The sequence below is a fragment of the Phallusia mammillata genome, chromosome 8 (genome assembly GCF_965637545.1).
Source record: "Phallusia mammillata chromosome 8, kaPhaMamm4.hap1.1, whole genome shotgun sequence".
Taxonomy (NCBI): domain Eukaryota; kingdom Metazoa; phylum Chordata; class Ascidiacea; order Phlebobranchia; family Ascidiidae; genus Phallusia; species Phallusia mammillata.
Window position 1 is genome coordinate 1089515 of NC_137259.1, and position 18024 is coordinate 1107538.

The 18024-nt window shown below is 39.2% G+C and overlaps 4 protein-coding genes across 4 annotated transcripts; 3 read left to right on the top strand and 1 right to left on the bottom strand.

Moving 5' to 3' along the window:
- Window positions 1–13: 13 nt before the first annotated feature.
- On the bottom strand, window positions 14–4386 carry LOC145205223 (uncharacterized). The gene is made up of 12 exons (XM_080077894.1): window positions 4187–4386; window positions 3838–4048; window positions 3413–3519; window positions 3266–3338; window positions 2781–2910; window positions 2057–2225; window positions 1759–1927; window positions 1442–1539; window positions 1220–1291; window positions 781–936; window positions 556–718; window positions 14–393 (listed from the first exon to the last, which is right to left on the bottom strand). The coding sequence occupies exons 1-12, from the start codon at window positions 4286–4288 to the stop codon at window positions 278–280; spliced, it is 1566 nt and encodes a 521-aa protein (XP_079934020.1). The 5' UTR covers window positions 4289–4386; the 3' UTR covers window positions 14–277.
- Window positions 4387–5490: 1104 nt separating this feature from the next.
- On the top strand, window positions 5491–8125 carry LOC145204575 (uncharacterized). Its single transcript, XM_080077168.1, has 5 exons — window positions 5491–5592; window positions 6308–6518; window positions 6642–6748; window positions 7540–7612; window positions 7992–8125. Exons 1-5 carry the CDS (start codon window positions 5491–5493, stop codon window positions 8123–8125), a joined length of 627 nt encoding a protein of 208 aa, XP_079933294.1.
- Window positions 8126–8804: 679 nt separating this feature from the next.
- Window positions 8805–17220, top strand: LOC145205082 (putative 4-coumarate--CoA ligase 1). The gene is made up of 7 exons (XM_080077729.1): window positions 8805–8964; window positions 9256–9424; window positions 9929–10026; window positions 14768–14839; window positions 15931–16086; window positions 16581–16743; window positions 16996–17220. Exons 1-7 carry the CDS (start codon window positions 8836–8838, stop codon window positions 17133–17135), a joined length of 927 nt encoding a protein of 308 aa, XP_079933855.1. The 5' UTR covers window positions 8805–8835; the 3' UTR covers window positions 17136–17220.
- On the top strand, window positions 10064–14634 carry LOC145205081 (uncharacterized). Its single transcript, XM_080077728.1, has one exon. It carries the CDS (start codon window positions 10361–10363, stop codon window positions 14408–14410), a length of 4050 nt encoding a protein of 1349 aa, XP_079933854.1. The 5' UTR covers window positions 10064–10360; the 3' UTR covers window positions 14411–14634.
- Window positions 17221–18024: the final 804 nt, after the last annotated feature.

The window sequence follows — 18024 nt, forward strand, 5'->3', positions numbered from 1 at the left end:
TTTACAACTGAAAACATTTTCTATTGTTATTGTATTGTTAACAATGTGGCTGTATTATTTGTTTGAGTTTGTAAGTTGTCAGTCAAAGCGTTTGTGACGTCACATACCTTAAGACATTACTGAGTTTGGTCGAAAGTGTTTTAAGTTGAAACACAAATTTGAAGCATGGCGTGGACATATGACAAGAAAAATATTTGCAGGTAGAGATGTAGTTTATAAAGATTAATGGAAATGTTTAATGTGAAAAAAACAGAAAGTGAGGAATCTTGGCAGTTACTTATTTCTTTTCCAGCTCTTTCAATTCTCTGTGCAGAGTTTTTCCTGTCGATGATTTCGGAATGGCTTTAATGAAGGTGATTCCCCCACGTAGCAACTTGAAATCGGCCACTTTGTCTAAAATTTAATGAGAAGTAGCGAATTTTTAGAGCAGGTTTTATTCTGAACGTTGTGTTGAAGGTTTTACTTGTTTAGATTCGACTTTAAACATTAGCAGATAAGAACCAGTCGCTCAATTTTTTTACAATATCAAACATTATTTCATTTTTTGCTTTCTACCTTTAAGGAACTCGTGAATTTCTTTCTCTGTGAGCCATGGATCCTTTTTGACAACGTAAGCTTTGGGGAAATATCCCGCATCGATATCGGGAATACCGATGACTCCTACGTCATCAATTAGAGGGTGACGTAACAATACACCTTCCAACTCCGAAGGTGATACCTGGAAAATAAATGAAGCAAAAAATCTTTAAACTTCAATGTTAAAACAAATTGCATATATACCTGTGACCCATAGTAGGTTATCAAGGATTTCAGTCGATCAACGATATAGATAAACTCGTTATCATCGTAATGTCCGATATCTCCTGTATGTAACCAGCCTTCACTGTCAATTGCCTTTGCAGTTGCTTCAGGATTGTTCAAATATCCATTCGTAAACTGCAAATTAAAATTGACATGAGTTCACTGGCTGCAGGCAGAAAATAGATATTATTGTGCTTGAAGTATCTTAATTATCTTAATTACTCTTTGTTACATTATGACAATAAAGCTTTGTGTTTGATGCCCATGTTTCGACTTTTCATGTGGTGGTGTTTATCAGGGCATTAGAAATCAAGAGTTTGGAACAGGAAATAAACAAAAAACGATGCACTAAACACCCGTGTTTCTCACTATTATTTTGATTAAGTTTAGATTTGTAACAACTTCATACAACACTTACTTGTGGAGCCTTTAAACACAATTCTCCATCTTCATTTGGACCAAGTTCTTTGCCAGTTACAATGTCAACCACCTGAATGAAACAGCATACATCATGACACAAAGTTTGCTCATCTTTAATGAAATATGCCGAACGATAAAACTTGAAGGTAACTTTAGGTATTAAGGCTCACTGGTTATTGTTTGAAATGTGCAGGAAAAAGCTTTTTGAACATTGGCTTACTTTAAGTTTCGTATTGGATATCAGCTTTCCAACCGAACCAACTCCATAGTTGACGTCCGATTGTATAGACGCCGGCATTCCCTCAGTCATGCCCCAAACTAAAACCAAAACAAACAGGAGTAGAGTAGTAACATAAAATTATCAAGCCAATCAATGATAAGCCTATGTCATGTTACAAGCTGTAGTGATAAGACCTTAGAGACCGAAGCAGTGTACACTCTCTGCAGCTTACAGCAAACAAGACTAGCTTCCAGTATTTTTGTTGTTGAAACAACGTTTGTTGCCTTGTAACTTGTTTTTTGGTGGCATTTTTTTACCTTGGGCAATTCCAATCTTGTATTTTTCAATGACGGAATTGGCAACACTTAAAGAGAGAGGTTCGCCTCCACAGACAAGTTGACGTAAGGATGAAAAATCGAAGCCACTTTCACTTGGGAGTTGATTTAAACCCAGAACAATTTTCGGAACTACGTTTAAGTTTGTCACCTGCACAAGTGAACATACATAAGAAGTTTGTATTTTTCCTTATCTCTGCCCTGTTTTACTTTGGCATAAACCGTTTCAAAAGCAAGCCCTTAACAATTTTTAGCTGTTGTGTAAGTGTCAAATTTTCACCTTAAACTTCGGTATTTCCTGAAGCATTTCCATAAAATCAAAGTTCTTTTTCATAACCACCGTTGCCCCCTGTATTAACATTAACAAGCTCCCAATGGCACTTGTGATGTGAAACAACGGTATAAACAAGTAGGATACGTCATCAACATCTAATCCAAACTTTCCAACCCTGCAAAGTAAATGTATTTTATTCGCTGCCGTCGGTTTAAAGACCCTTTTAGCGTTAAAGCCTCCAGTGCTCCATACAAATATGGCTAAAGAAGGGCTGGCAAACAAAACAAAACTTAATGCTGAAATTGTTGTTGTGCTGTTGCTCTGCTTAAATTCATAGGATCGGGCGCTGTATAAACAGGAGAAAGCTTTGCAGTATCTTAAAATACTGAGACACACCTAAAAATTTGACTGTAAAAAGTTTTTGTGGTGCTCATGAGTCTGAAACATTTGACGGAAGGCCAAAATGTGTATTAATTTTACCATTTTGGACAAACACGGCTATTTCTGAGGCGATTTCCCGTTCTAAACGAATGACAAAATGCAAAGATTTTTCCCGAGGTGTCGATAAAGTGGTTACTGCGGGTCCTTGAAATCAAAGATTTTATATGATTTTCTGGCTTCTAAACGGGGTATTTGTACAAAAAGGGCCCACAGACCTGATACAATTAAAAATCGATCCGTAACTACAAAAGGGTTGAAAACCATTAGATAAATGCTTTGAACTTAATACCTGCCAAGAGTCAGCGTTGCCAAAACGTTTTTATGCGTCTTCCTCACTGCTTTCGGTAAACCGGTTGTGCCACTTGTGAAAAGGATCATTGCCAAGTCTTCGCTGCTTATTTCGATATCGGTAGGAAAATCTAATAAAATAAAATATTGGAATACATCACGTATAAAAAATACTTCAATTATCAATTGATCTTAAAAAACCCATTTGAATTAAGTTGAGTTGAGTTTATTTCGCTTGGTAAAAGAAAACATAGCGACACAATATCATTAAAACAATCACCAAGCTGGAAATAGCTGCGCAACGTTGTAACGTTATGGAGCGCAAAACAATGGAGGGCACAATTGGTGGATGAGAGCTAAACGCGCTGCAGCTCATTGGCAAAGATATGGTTTTGTTTTTTGGCGAAAACAAGCAACAGATTGACTGGGAGCCCAATTACTTTTATTGGGCAGAGTGAATAATTTTAGCAAACTGATTAAATTTACCTTTAGCGTCTCCAGTTGCAATAAACTCAGTAAAAGTTTTTCCTTCAAAACCTTCTTCAACACAGATTAAATCCTGAAATGGAAATAAGTTTTAGTTAGTTAGTTTGAATTTAGAAAGATTTAAAGGCAAGTTAATTGCCATCTCACTTCCACACAAGATAACTTCTTAGAGACATTCTTTAACATCTCAAAGTTGAAGGAATTTGCGAAGATAAACTTCGGTTTCACTTGATTCAGAATCTGATACATTTCATCTGCAAATAACGAGAACACCATTAAGCTTTAACTTGTTGGTGAGCTTAAATGTGCATCATGCAGACCTGTTGATTCGATAGTGACGACTTTTAATTCAGTCAACAAAAAAGCCAAAAAAGTTAATGACAGCAGTAATTATAAACGTCTGCAATACCTATGTTTTTAGGAGGTCTGTTTTCGATCAAAAGCTCACATTTATTTCGTGTTCTAGTGTTTCTTTTGAAGTGACTGATTGCACACTTTGGTATTACGAAGCCACATAGCTAAGGAGGGGATCAAACTCACAACCTTCGGAGGTTTAAAAAGGATGCACTTACCTTCTGTGCAAATCGGATTTACTGGAGCAAGTATTCCACCGCATGCATTAGCACCGATTGCTATGAAGACAAATTCGGCACAGTTTGTGAGACAAGTTGCCACCACATCACCCTTCCTCAACCCCATGCGGTAAAATGCACTCCCACATTTCATGGAGTTCTCACGTACTTCATTAAAGCTGTATTCTCTGCAGTTGTTTCCAATGTCGATCTGAAATGAGAAAGTGTTATCCTGGGCAGTGCGATTTTTAATGTGCTGAAAGTTCAACATGTCATGAAAACATAGCCTACTTGTCAATATATTCTACTTTTCTAATTAGCCTGATTAAAAGTAAAGGAAAATACTTACAATTGCTTTTTTCTTTTCCCATTTTTTCATCTTCTTTAGAACAAAACTGGCAACATCAATGTCAGGAATGACCACATCTGGTAAAGAACTTTTAATCACCATGGCGACTGAGATTGTAGCTTTGCTACAGTAACTATTGGTTTAGGCCTTTGCAATACAACTGCGTGTTGACAACCGTATAATGATGGGTCAGGAGTATAACTTTAGCCGGGAAACATATTGCAATAATCGTGTGATGAAAACTAAAACCGCTGCAGGAAATATTACGTAGAGGATATTTAGTTTTCTGACTAATCCCCTTCCCGTATGGAGTTTTATTCCCTTCGTGGGCTAAACATCAAATCTACAACCAAAAGGTGCTAGAACTATTGAGACGACACACGTATTTTACAAACTTTCATTTTTACCTTCGTGTTAAGCCAGTGGTTCCCAACCTTTTTCGACGAATTCCACAATTAACAATTTAAGCACTTTCAGTCATCCCTCAAATACATAGCAGATGCTTAATTATACCAAGATCTATTAAAATTGGACCTTAAGTGTCTATTTGCAAACCACATGAAAAAATAATAATGGGAAGAATTCCTCTCCGGTATGGAACCACTGTGTTAAGCATTTTAGAAGTTTTTTAGAGGGGAAATAAGTGGATATAGAATGTAAGTTATTTCAACAGTTTCTTTAAAAACGTTTATCTTCTTTTTTGTTGGTCTCCCATAGATAAAATACCCAAGCTATGCTATTTTTTTGTGCCCCAACTCGCTGAAATATGTTTTCTATCTTCCTGTAGGTGGAGCAATAATTGCCGCAGCTTTTCCATCAAAACCAATGCAGAACCTTTCGGTAATCACTGAGCGATGACACGGAATGAACCGTGACAGCGGTGCTTGCTTAGATATTCTCGAAAGGTCGAAGTCTTATTGGGCTTATGGCAATAAATGAGATGTTGCTGCCATGCATAATGTATTAACAAATATGTAGCTCTTCCAGCAGTGTTTATTACAAAATAACTTCGTTTCGATCGTCCCATACCAGACACCTTCACCAGGGTAATGACATAAATTAAAACACAAAGTTGTTATAAAGCTGCAATAGCGATAAAACACACAAAAACGCAGCGATAGGAAGCTCGTGCGCACAAAATGTGGCAATAAGTTGCAATGCTTGTCACCCAGGGAGTTATTTGCTAGGAGCAAGCCACACTCGCATAGCTTTTTCGTTTAATGATTAACCAAAGTCACACAGCTTGACAAGCGCACAACGTGAACCATTAAACTAAAGCCAGAAATTGAAACTTTAGCAGCAACATGCCATTGGGAAGCCCTTTGCCAGATGTTGTCATTCCTAAAGTCAACTTCAGTCATTATGTTTTGGATTTGTTGGGAAAGTATGGGGACGACGTTGCAGTGGTGAGCTGTAATCTTATTATGACTTGTTTCCTAAAAACCTTTGACTCGTCACCGAAGTTCTATCAGATAACAGATTTGCTGGATACCATAATAATGTGTTACGTCTTGATGTCAGATTATGCAAATGTATGAAAAACCTGTGTTTATGATGCGTATCTTTCTGTTATCTGTGCGTACAGGACGTTTTATTGAGCCAGCTAACCTACGGCCTGCTTCAGAATACAATAAAGCGCATGTAGAAACACTTAATACTTGAACATGCTTAAATACTAAACACTTAACAGGGTGATTTTGCACAATTATACTTCGTCATAACCAATCTTTGCACCGAAGTTAACTTTGCCTCCCATCGCTGCAAGATAATTAAAAGGTAACTGGGGTTCACCATGAAAATGGCAATTTCTGTCATGGTCTGGCTAAATCATTAGCCACTTAAATTCGTCATTGCACAAATGGCTATTAGTAACTATTGATGTGCGTAAGTTTAAGGCAGCTGAACCTCACTTGGAGCCACCATGATAATGGCGAATTTTGTCCATGGCGTGGCTAAATCATTGGTAACCAAAATTTGTACAAATAACCCTTGGTAACCTTCGAACTACGATGTTTAAAACAGTTTCAAGTCACTGGGGGCGATCATGGACATTGTCAACTTGATTGTACTGTGGCCACATGTACCTTTGCACTAGTAACCGGTAGTAACCTTTGTATTTAGATTGATGAAAGCGACGGAGCCAAATCTTACACGTATCGTCAAATACGAGAGAACATAATCAAATGTGCGAGTGCGTTCAACAAGCTCGGCATCAAGAAGGGTGATGTGGTGGCAACTTGTTGTGGAAATTGTGCAGCTTACCCGGTGGTTTTTGTTGCCAGTGCAACTTGTGGGTCAATAATGTCCACGTGTAACCCGATTTACACGAAAGGTGCGTGCATTACATAAACTTGGACAGCTTTACTAGTACTTTATTAAAACACACTTTCAAAGATCCACTTTTTATGGTAAACGTTAAAAAAGTATAAGTAAACATCGCCTTTTGCCTTCTTAGATGAAATACTAAAACAGTTCGTCCAATCTCAACCAAAGGCGGTTTTCGTAAACGATGAGAATTACGACACAATGGTTGAAGTTGCGAAAGTGGTCAGATCCATCAAGGCAAGTTTACTTGTTTTTGTTTATTTTCAAACTACTGACTTGTTACTTCATTCAGATATAGCTGTTTTAGAAATAAATTTTGGTAAAACTATACACGGATCTTTTCATAAGTCTAATGACGAATATACCGGCCCAAATAGAATAAAAAGCGACATTATCTCATCCCTAGGGCAATTTTTTGCAACTTTTTTTACAGCTTCCGGCAGCTTCCTAAATACTCAGAATTTATGTAGTATGATGTTATAAGCTGTTTGTGAGAATTTTATGTTGCAACTTTTTGCAACTTTTTTCTATTTTTCACGCAACTTGTTACTGCAACTTTTATCAAGTATTGCGCAAAATGTAAGGAAGTGATTTAATTGCAACTTTTATCAAGTATTGCGCAAAATGTAAGGAAGTGATTTAATTGCAACTTTTTACTGCAACTTTTGTTAAAATTAAGTGCAACTTTCTCACGATTTTAGTGCAACAAAAACTTGCCCTACTTATCACTGATGATGGCATGAGCATTTGCCGAAACGTTTCAAAAATAAAGCATGTCGCTTTTTACCTCTATGTGGACTGTTGTATTCGTTAGTTATCTCAAAGATTTTTTTTTTAATTTTTCATTTTAAATTTCCGCAGAATCTTTATCTAAATTCCACAACGCCTCTAAACCAACTTTCTATACTGACATTGTGCAACATTTCGAATTTTGTTCAAGTCACTGCAATGACTACTTTTAACTTTTATATGCACATAAACTCATGTGTGTAAAAAACAATTATCTGATAAGAACATTTGATTTGCAGTATATATTCTCGGTGGACAGCAATCAACGTTGTACGTCGTTTCATGATCTCATCAGCAAAGCAAGCACTAGAGGTCAGTACAGCGCGCTTGACACGTCACAGACAAATAAGAGAAAGCATATCTCGTTGCGGTAGAGCTACTAACATAAGGACGCACAATAGACAAGGTTTGCTAAATACCGATGGATGGCTCAAAGAGCAAAGGTATATTTATTAACAGTGAGCCTGAGATGAGGTTAAGAACTAAATTTAACGTTTGGAACTTACTTTATGAGGCAATTTTGTTGTTATTACTGGTATAAAGCTTCATCCCAATCCTAAAAGCCCAAACCGTCTGCGTTTAAACACATTTTTTTAAACATTGCCCATTGCTCTTTGCGCCACCTGTCGATATTTAGAAATCTTTTCGAACATGAGTTATACGTCAACAGGAATCATATCTCTCTTTGCAGATTTCCCGCGCAACGTGAAAATCTCACAGGATGACGTATTGTTGCTACCCTACTCAAGCGGAACGACGGGTTTGCCGAAGGGTGTAATGTTGACTCATGGAAATGTGGTTTCCTGCCTAACTATTGTCAGGTAGGCGGCCCACTTCAGAAAGGTCTGCTTAATGTAATTCACTGAACTCAGAACCGATACGAGTTTACAAACCACCTTTGATTGTGAAGTCAACCCTAACAATTACTTTCAAATGAATTTATTTTAAATCAGCGTGTCACTTTTCTGGACATTTGTAGCGTTTATAAACAGTTTTGAACTAACATATTGCAACAAAAGTTTTTCACTGTTGTGCACTCGACCTTAACGTTTACTTTCAAACGACCACATTTTAAATTAGTTTTAAGTTTCCAGAACATTTGCAGCGTTTATACACAGCTTCGAGCAAATGTATCAAGAAAATGAAGTTTTCCGCTGTCTTTAACAGTTATTGGCTATAAGCAGTGGTGGAATTCAGCCGGTTTGTACCGGTTCTATAGAACCGTCTCACATTTTATAAGATCAGCGAACCGGTTAGCATTACTCGTTACTGTATATAGCATTTTTGTAACAGAACCGGCTGAAAAATATGACTTTTGTGATAGACCGGCTGACAAAAAAATTGAATCGCACCACTGGCTATGAGTATATTACTTGTTTAGCTTTATGCCCTGAAATAATATGCATATAACTTCACGTAAATCATAAAAAGGTAATCACAAAAGTGTCTCTATGGATGGGCCCTTGCGATTTCTATCTTCAGAAGATTGTTTTTCAAGGTCTGTTATCCGCCTCTGTCGGCTGGACATAATATACATGGTTCTGCCGATGTTTCATATCTACGGCGCTACAGGGACGATCTTTTGTCTGATACAAGGAATCAAAATAATCATCGAGTCCAGATTCGACATGGTCAGCATGCTGCAGAAGATTGAAAAGTACAAGGTGAACGAAATATCAACTCGTATACTTGAAAATGTGTCGAATGGAAGTCATATTTTTCAACTCAATGAGACAACACATTTGTCATAACAATGAATATAAGTTTATAATGATTCAAAAGGCATGCAAATTTAATTGCCATTTTTCGTACAATGGCAAGTTCTTTTAAAGCACATATCAATCAACGTGTGCCCGATATTTTGGTTGTGCAATTTTAAGTCTTATTCTCATATCAAACAGCATAATATGTCACGAGACCAGCACGCCGGCAAATTCTTTTCAAATTCCCCGCAGGTGACGTCATTCAGTGCGGTCCCACCCATCCTTGTAGCGATGGACAAAATGCCACTGGCTGATCATTTCGATTTGTCGTCGCTGGGTGAGGTCGGTTGCGGTGCTGCTCCTCTACCTGACGGTGTTGCTGAATCTGTAGCAAAGAAATACAATTTCACAATTGGCCAAGGTAAAGTGGATGATAATAGTGAATTTTATTCCGTTGTTTGTTGCAAAACTTTTGCAAGGCAGGAAAAATTCAAGTGTGTCATCAAAGCACCGTTTTTGGGTGCAACTTAATAAAGTTTTAACTTTGAAGCTTTTGAACAACGTCAGAACCTCATTTTTGTCTTATTTGAGGGACAAATTAATAATCACAAAACTTTTGAGCTGCAGATTAAATTATTTGAACAAGTCAAAGCTTTTGAATCAGTGCGCTGCAAAGAAACCCATTTTGTTGGTTTCCCGTAGGAACACAACTTTGAGAATTACTGGTTTATACATAACATTTCACAAGCCTTAACCAAGACAGCAGGATTCCAATTTGACCAATTTAGATTTAAAAAGTTACTTAAAAAATACTTAATTAAACGCAACAAAAATCGTCTGTAATTCGTCTATGACGTCACAATGAAATTTTGCGCGTTTGGTTTTAGGTAGTTTCTAGTGAGTTTAAAACGCATTTTTCACACAGGTTGGGGGTTGACTGAGGCGGTCCCAGCAACTTCAACTTTTACTCCGAACTTCCCAACAAAGTCGGTGGGAATCGTGGTTCCAAACACCCTGTTGAAGGTATCCCGGAGTATATTACTGTCACAACCAGTAAACCCAAGGCTGGGCAATGCTATATGACGTCATAAGTGTCAGCGTAACAATGCGTTTGTGTGGTATTGCAACATGTTTTGGGTGTGGTCGCCATTCTATTGAATACAGTTGAACTGGAAAGGCCTATTTTTTGGTTATCTCTAAACGCTGACCTTGAGAAAAGTTACGCACGTCGCACTTGTGTGTCTAACTGCATACAAGTACGCGACAATTCTGGGGGCTCGTCCGGGATCTACAAATTAAATAAAAGTTTAGTTTGGATCCAATTTATGTGCGTATCAGCAGACCTCTTGTAAGCAGCATGGAGAAACTATTAGAGATGGGAAAGCAAATGGAACTTTCTGGCGAAAGTTTGATGAAGTTCGTAGCTGATCAGCAGGCTCAAGAACGCGAAGAAAGGCGTTTGGTCAGAGAAGCTGAAACCGATAAGGAAGCAAAGGTTCTTGCACAGAAAGAATGTGAACTTGAATTAAAGAAACTCGAGGTGCAGCTTGCACAAGTGAACAGCGACAGACAGGAAGTAGCTGTTGGAAGCAGAGCAAAAGTGCCCAAGTTACCGGTATTTGTTGACGGTAAAGATGAGCTTGATAGCTATTTGTTACGGTTTGAAAGGTTCGCCACAAATAGCAGTTGGAAGCAAGAAGAGTGGGCTACAGCGTTAAGCGCGCTACTCACGGGGAGAGCTCTAGAAGTCTACTCACGACTTTCGGATACTGACGCGGTTGATTATCGCCGGTTAAAGCATGCCTTACTAAATCGGTACGATCTTACGGAAGAAGGCTACCGTATGAAATTCAGAATGGCAAAGCCCGAGGAACATGAGAGTCCGGAGCAATTTGCCGTGAGGATTCAGAGTTATCTAAACAAATGGGTAAAGCTTTCTGGCCATAACACAGATTGGAGCGAATTGAGTGATTTGTTTGTCAAGGAGCAATTCCTGAAATCTTGTCCGGAGGACTTGTCTGTGTACATTAGAGAACAAGCGCCTAAAACGCTAAACAATCTGACGACAGTCGCCGAACAATTTTTAACAGCGCACAACCGAAAGTTGGCTGGAGATAAGGAAAAGAAAGTTGTCGAGAGAGCGAGAAAGTGCTTTATTTGCGATAAAGTGGGGCACATTGCGAAGGACTGCAGGTCACGTGCATACCCACCAAATCCGCCAAAAGTGTCTTGCGCAAAAGCACAAGGTAAAATGACGTTTGGTCGACGGAATACCACACGTTTGCCGCTTGTTGAAGGTCGAGTTGGTCGACATAAAGTAACGGCACTTAGAGACACTGGATGCACTGGAATCTTGGTCAACAAAAAGTTTGTGGATGACGATCAGATTCTGGATAAGCACGGGTCTATCGAGTTAGCCGACGGCAAGTTGGTCAAAGCCAAGGTGGCTAAAATTACAGTAAGTACTCCATATTACAGCGGTGAAGTGGAGGCATGGTGTCTGCCCAACACGGCACACGATTTGTGCATCGGAAATGTTGCTGGTGCAAGAGAAGCCGACGATCCAGATGTGGCGTGGGGAAAAGTATGTGCAGTTACTACGAGGGCCCAGAAGGAAAAGAGTAAAAGAAAGGACAAACCTCTCGTAGTACCGGTTTGCGAAGAGTGGCCGGTTACGGACAGTGATGGATTTAAAAGCGCACAGCGATGTGACAAGTCTCTTGACGATTTGCGGGACCGTGATGAGGAAATGGTAAGAGGGCAGCAAATAACAAAGTTTGTGACCACAGACGGACTGCTTTATCGGGCGTATTTGCACCCCAACGTAAATGAAGGAAATTGGTTAAGACAGCTGGTTGTACCCGTTTCTCTGCGAAGTAGAATTATGCAAGTTGCTCATGACTCGATCATGGGGGGACATTTGGGAATAAAAAAGACATGTGACAAGATTATGCAGAGCTTTTACTGGCCGGGCATACGAGACGACGTCCGACGTTTTTGTCGGTCATGTGACATTTGCCAAAGGACAATTAGTAAAGGAAGCGTACACAAGGTGCCCCTACAGAGTCAACCTCTAATTGATGTTCCATTTAAGAGGGTGGCAGTGGACCTCGTCGGACCTATTTATCCAACGAGTGCGGAAGGACACCGTTACATTTTAACAGTGGTCGATTACGCAACACGTTATCCGGAGGCAGTGGCGCTTAAGAAAATCACGGCAGAATCGGTTGCTGAGGCTTTGGTGGATATGTACAGCAGGCTAGGGATTCCGGATGAAATTTTGAGTGATTTGGGGACTCAATTTATATCGGAATGCATGAAAGAGACCGAACGGCTCCTCATGATCAAACACCTAACAACTACACCGTACCATCCCATGTGTAATGGCCTCGTTGAAAAATTCAATGGCACGCTAAAGCGAATGCTGAAGAGGTTGTGTAGCGACCAGCCTGAGCAATGGAATAGGTATATAAACGCGTTGTTGTTCGCATATCGCGAGGTTCCACAAGAGGCTACAGGTTTCTCGCCGTTTGAGCTTGTTTATGGAAGGACAATTCGTGGTCCAATGGCAATTTTGCGCGAGATGTGGACCAACTCAGCCACTATTCCTGAAGTGAAAACAAGTTATCAGTACGTCATTGATTTAAAGAAACGGATAGAGACGACAATAGCGCTGGCGAGGGAAGAGTTGGACAAGTCACATGTGAGATACAAAAGGCACTTCGACAAGAAAACAAAGCCGCGAAAGCTTACAGTAGGACAACAAGTGTTGTTACTTCTGCCAACCGATAACAACAAGCTCCTAATGCAGTGGAAAGGACCATTCACGGTGATTGACAAAGTCTCCGTTAATGATTACGTACTAGACGTCAATGGAAAGCGTAGGACCTTTCACATCAACATGTTGAAGGTGTATGTGTCTCGGAATGACACGCCTGTTGCACGTACAGAAGATGTCCCAATAGATACTCAACAGGGGCAAGTGGGTAGCTGCAAATGTCCTGAAGATCCTTCATTCAAATTTGGGGAAAGGCTGACAAGAGATCAAAAGACCGAGGTTAGGGATCTCGTGAGAAGCTACGAAGAGATATTTAGTGACGTTCCTGGTGAAATGGATTTTACCGAACACCGTATTCAGCTGACTGACAATAAGTCAATTCGTTCAAAACCATACGCAGTACCTTACAAACTGCGGGATGGTCTCCAAAAGGATATTGAAGATATGCTGGATAAGGGTATTATTCAGAGATCGCAATCAGCATACGCTTCACCCGTGGTCATCGTCAAAAAGAAAGATGGTTCAAATCGAATCTGCATCGACTACCGGAAGTTAAATAGGGTGACTGTGTTGGATAACGAACCAATGCCAACTGTGGATGAAGTGTTTCATGAGTTATCGACCAGCAGGTACTTTACAAAGATTGACCTGACAAAGGGTTATTGGCAAATCCCCGTTGCCGAACAGGATATCTACAAAACAGCATTCGTAACTCACTGTGGAACATACGAATTTCTAAAAATGCCATTTGGCATGGTAAATTCTGGTGCAACGTTTGTTCGCGCCATGCGAATCCTCTTGGACGGGTTGGACAATACGGAATGCTACATCGATGATGTGTTGGTTCATACAGAGACGTGGGGAGATCACGTGGCCGCGTTGAAAAGGCTGTTTGCTCGTTTAAAGTCAGGAAACGTTACAGTAAAACCTGAAAAGTGTATCGTTGGTGCAGACGGGGTCGACTTTCTGGGTCACTACGTGCACGCAGGGACCATTGGATTGAACGACGAGAATGTTGAGAAAATTCGAAATGCAAACCGTCCTACTACTAAGAAACAGGTCCGCTCATTCTTAGGTTTGGCTGGATATTATCGGGACTTTATCCCAGGTTTCTCGGAAATAGCTGCGCCTCTGACGGACCTTACAAGAAAAGGTTCACCTAACGATGTTATTCTGGGGCCACTGGAAAAGACGGCATTCGAGAAATTAAAGGAAAAGCTGGTCAACAAGCCCATCTTACACCTGGCAGATAAGAAGAAGATGTACATACTTCGCACCGACGCTTCAAATGTCGGCCTCGGATGCGTTTTGTTGCAACGGCATGGAAACGAAGTGTTCCCAGTGAGCTATGCCAGCAGGCGGCTGACTAAAGCCGAGGAGTCATATTCCACAATAGAGAGAGAATGTCTCGCTATAGTGTGGGCCATTAAGAAATTTAAAGTGTATATTTACGGAGGCGAATTTATTTTGCAAACTGATCACCAGCCTCTTGTGTATTTAACGTCGGCACGATATACAAATGACCGAGTAATGCGGTGGGCGATGTCGCTTCAAAATTATCGTATTACGTATGAAAGTATAAAAGGATGTGACAATGTTGGCGCCGACTATTTAAGTCGCATTTACTAAGTTGTGGTTTGTCGTTATATTTCGTTCTCTTGGCGTTGTGATTTCTTTGTTGCAAAAATCATAGATTTTGCTTAAATGGGGGGTAATGTCACAACCAGTAAACCCAAGGCTGGGCAATGCTATATGACGTCATAAGTGTCAGCGTAACAATGCGTTTGTGTGGTATTGCAACATGTTTTGGGTGTGGTCGCCATTCTATTGAATACAGTTGAACTGGAAAGGCCTATTTTTTGGTTATCTCTAAACGCTGACCTTGAGAAAAGTTACGCACGTCGCACTTGTGTGTCTAACTGCATACTAGTACGCGACAATTACGTTTTCAAACACACAGGGGCTATATTGTACCTCTCGCTTTAGGTGATTCACCCCGAAACTGGGAAGGAACTTGGCGTGAATGAAGATGGAGAATTGTGCTTGAAGGGGCCACAGGTCAATCAAAACACATAGAATTTAGTTTGTTTCGCATGGTAATAGAAATCATAAACAATCTCAACCAACCCATCATTACGTACAACGACTGATATTTATAAAATAAATTTTAAATCCTGGTGATCTGATTCTGTCAATCTTTCCCTAATCTGTTACCATTGTTGTAACGGTTTTACCTTTTGTACTATAAATTCCATTTTAATAAGGCACTGAAGACGCTTTCACTACCAAAATACATTTGTTCTAAATGAGATAGCTTATAACCAATTTTAACCAAAAAATAAACGTTTGCAAACTAGTGATATAAAACATCAATGTAACTTTTTGAAAATATTTTTTGAAGTAATTTTGTCAGAACAGACATACCGTATATACTCGCGTATAGGTCGCAACTTTTTTCCTTTTATTTAAAAAAAAATATATAGGTGCGACCTATCCGCTCGACATAAGTGCAAATCGCCACCAAGTCGGAACAAAATTGAAAGTTTTCGGCTATTGCAAGTACCGTATTTTCCGGTCAGCTTATTAGGCGGATATAACGTATTTATTCGAGTATAACACGCAAAATTTCATACTAATTTTCAATAAAAAATTACGGGTGCGCGTTATAGACGCGAATTGTAGTGGAAATGTGCTATCGAATACGGGTGCATGCGCTCGTGCACGCACATACCAATGCGAGACAGTTTCAAGAGCGCACACGCACATGCGTCAGCTCATTTTGCGTTGGATTTTCCCGCTTTGTTGAGAAAACATAGTTTTGCGGTTTCAATGGAATGCAGTTCAATGGTAAAAAACAACCAATTGCACCAGTTATTTATGCAAAAAAGCTGGGCTAAGGGCCTTTTAAATCCCTAGATTTTCAGTGCGACTTATGTGCGAGTCAACTCTAAATTACACTTTTTTGACACAAAACTAATAGTGCGACCTATACGGTGGCGCGACCTATAGGCGAGTATATACGGTAAATATTTTTAATTAAGTTATTGACATGTGTTTCGCCTTTTTTATCAAATTGTAGGAAAAGGTTTGCAAGAAGAAGTTACATATGCACCATAACGTTAAAACAACAACTTGTGTTTCTTAAATAGGTAATGAAGGGTTATTACAAGAACCAGAAGGCAACTGACAACTGTATTGACCGAGAAGGATGGCTTCACACTGGTGACATAGGGCATTATGACGACAGAGGATTTGTGTACGTCATAGACCGTATTAAGGAGCTAATTAAGTACAAAGGCTTTCAGGTACATTGTTGTTATTGGGGTTTAAGGCAGTGGTGGCATTTAGTCGGTTTGCACCGGTTCTTAAGAACCGTCTCACGAAATTTTAGGAGATCAGCGAACCGGTTAGCATTACTGGTTACTGTTAATAGACTTTTTGTAAAAAAACGGCTGAAAAAATATGACTTGTGTGAAAAAAAAATTGAACCCCACCACTGGTTTAAGGTCGACTTGTTTTCATTTAATTTAACAAGGAGTTTTTCAGGCGAGATTATAGCGTTTGTCAAACTGTTTGGGAGGAAAATTTCAACTAAATTGTTATAACCCCAGATTGTCTCCACAAAACTATCTAAGTTATGTCAGGACGGTTAGCAGTACAGCAATTACCTATTTTTCACTTTTTAAATTTAAGTTAAAAAAATCAATTGTCGTAGGTTTAGCAATAACGAACTGGGTAATTCTATGTTGTTGTTTTTTAGAAAATTTTACTGCCCTTTTTGGTGTTTTTAAACTTTTAGGTAGCCCCAGCTGAATTAGAGGAATTGTTATTGCGCCACCCAATGGTGGGTGACGTGGGGGTCATTGGTGTCCCCGATTCTGAAGCTGGGGAAGTACCCAAAGCTTACGTTGTCAAAAAAGATGAAGCACTTACAGAACAGGCTATACATGATTTCCTAAAAGGTAACTGCGTTGTTTTTAATCCTAAGGTAATTGTGATTTTGAACATAAGTAAAAGAAATAATAAATAGTTTACCACTTAAAGTTACATTTTAAGCAAATACTCTAAGTTTGTGACGTATTTCATACCTTTTACCTCACGATTTTTAACCCACTTTTACAAGTAGTAATAGCAATCCCCCTTATTTTTCCTTGAAAGCAAAACATGTTACCGTTAAAACACAAACCACCAGAGTAATGGCATGTATTTTTCAGACAAGGTATCAAAGTACAAGTACATTCGTGGTGGAATTACATTTATTGATGCAATCCCAAAGACAGTAAGTGGAAAAATACTTCGAAAAGACCTAAGAGAGATGGACAAGCAAAGAAGAACAACTGAATCGAAGATGTGATTCGTTTTAACATAGTTGCCATTAATTTATTATCGTGATTTTATTTTGTGGTTTTTGATTTCGCTTTTGCGATTGCAATATAATTTTAAAAGAAGAATAACTTGAACTGGCTAAAATGCCCGAGGAATTTTCATAAAAAATCTATTACAGGCTCCTAACCTAAAATTAAATCGAGCGTAATGGCGAAAACAATTGAATTAGGAATGATTTAACAACCTCATAGTAAAGCCAGATTGTGTAGTTAGTAATACTTTTATTAAGCTAAACAAAAGCACTTATAATAGCTACATGCGTTTGGCCGTGGGCTGTGGCTTATTAAACATTCAAAAATAGCTTGCAACATTAAATATGACAAAAACAAGAAAAGTTTTTGACGCAGCAGCGGCTCTATTAATACTTGCTGATGCGTGCCGTGTAAACGAATTTCCGATGACGCAGTATACGTAGGTGTGTGACGCAGAGCGGTACAACGTCATTGCTTTTTTCTCTCGCTGCTATTTTCTTTTTGGTAACAGACGCCTTACGTCATTAACAAAGAGAACGGCCGTCGGCGAAGGATTGCGGAACAGGTGCCTCGCGTTTTGGGAAAGTTATTTGCACAAATGTTCTATACTGTTGAGCGTTTCTGGATGTTTTTGTACTGTTACAAGTTATTAATTCATTTTGTGTGTGTGTTTGTGTCAGTTTAAGTGAATTCTTAGAGCAGCGTGCGTTTGAGTGACAGAATTAGGTCAATAGGTTGTGACAAACTGTTGGTGAAGTGGCTTCTAGTTTTTCAGTTTTTTTAGTTGGATTGTGCATCTAAAGCTTTATATAGTTTAGCTGTCAAACAACTTGTCATGTAGAAAAAGCAACTTAATTTAATTATAAAAAATACGATTGGTTAAGC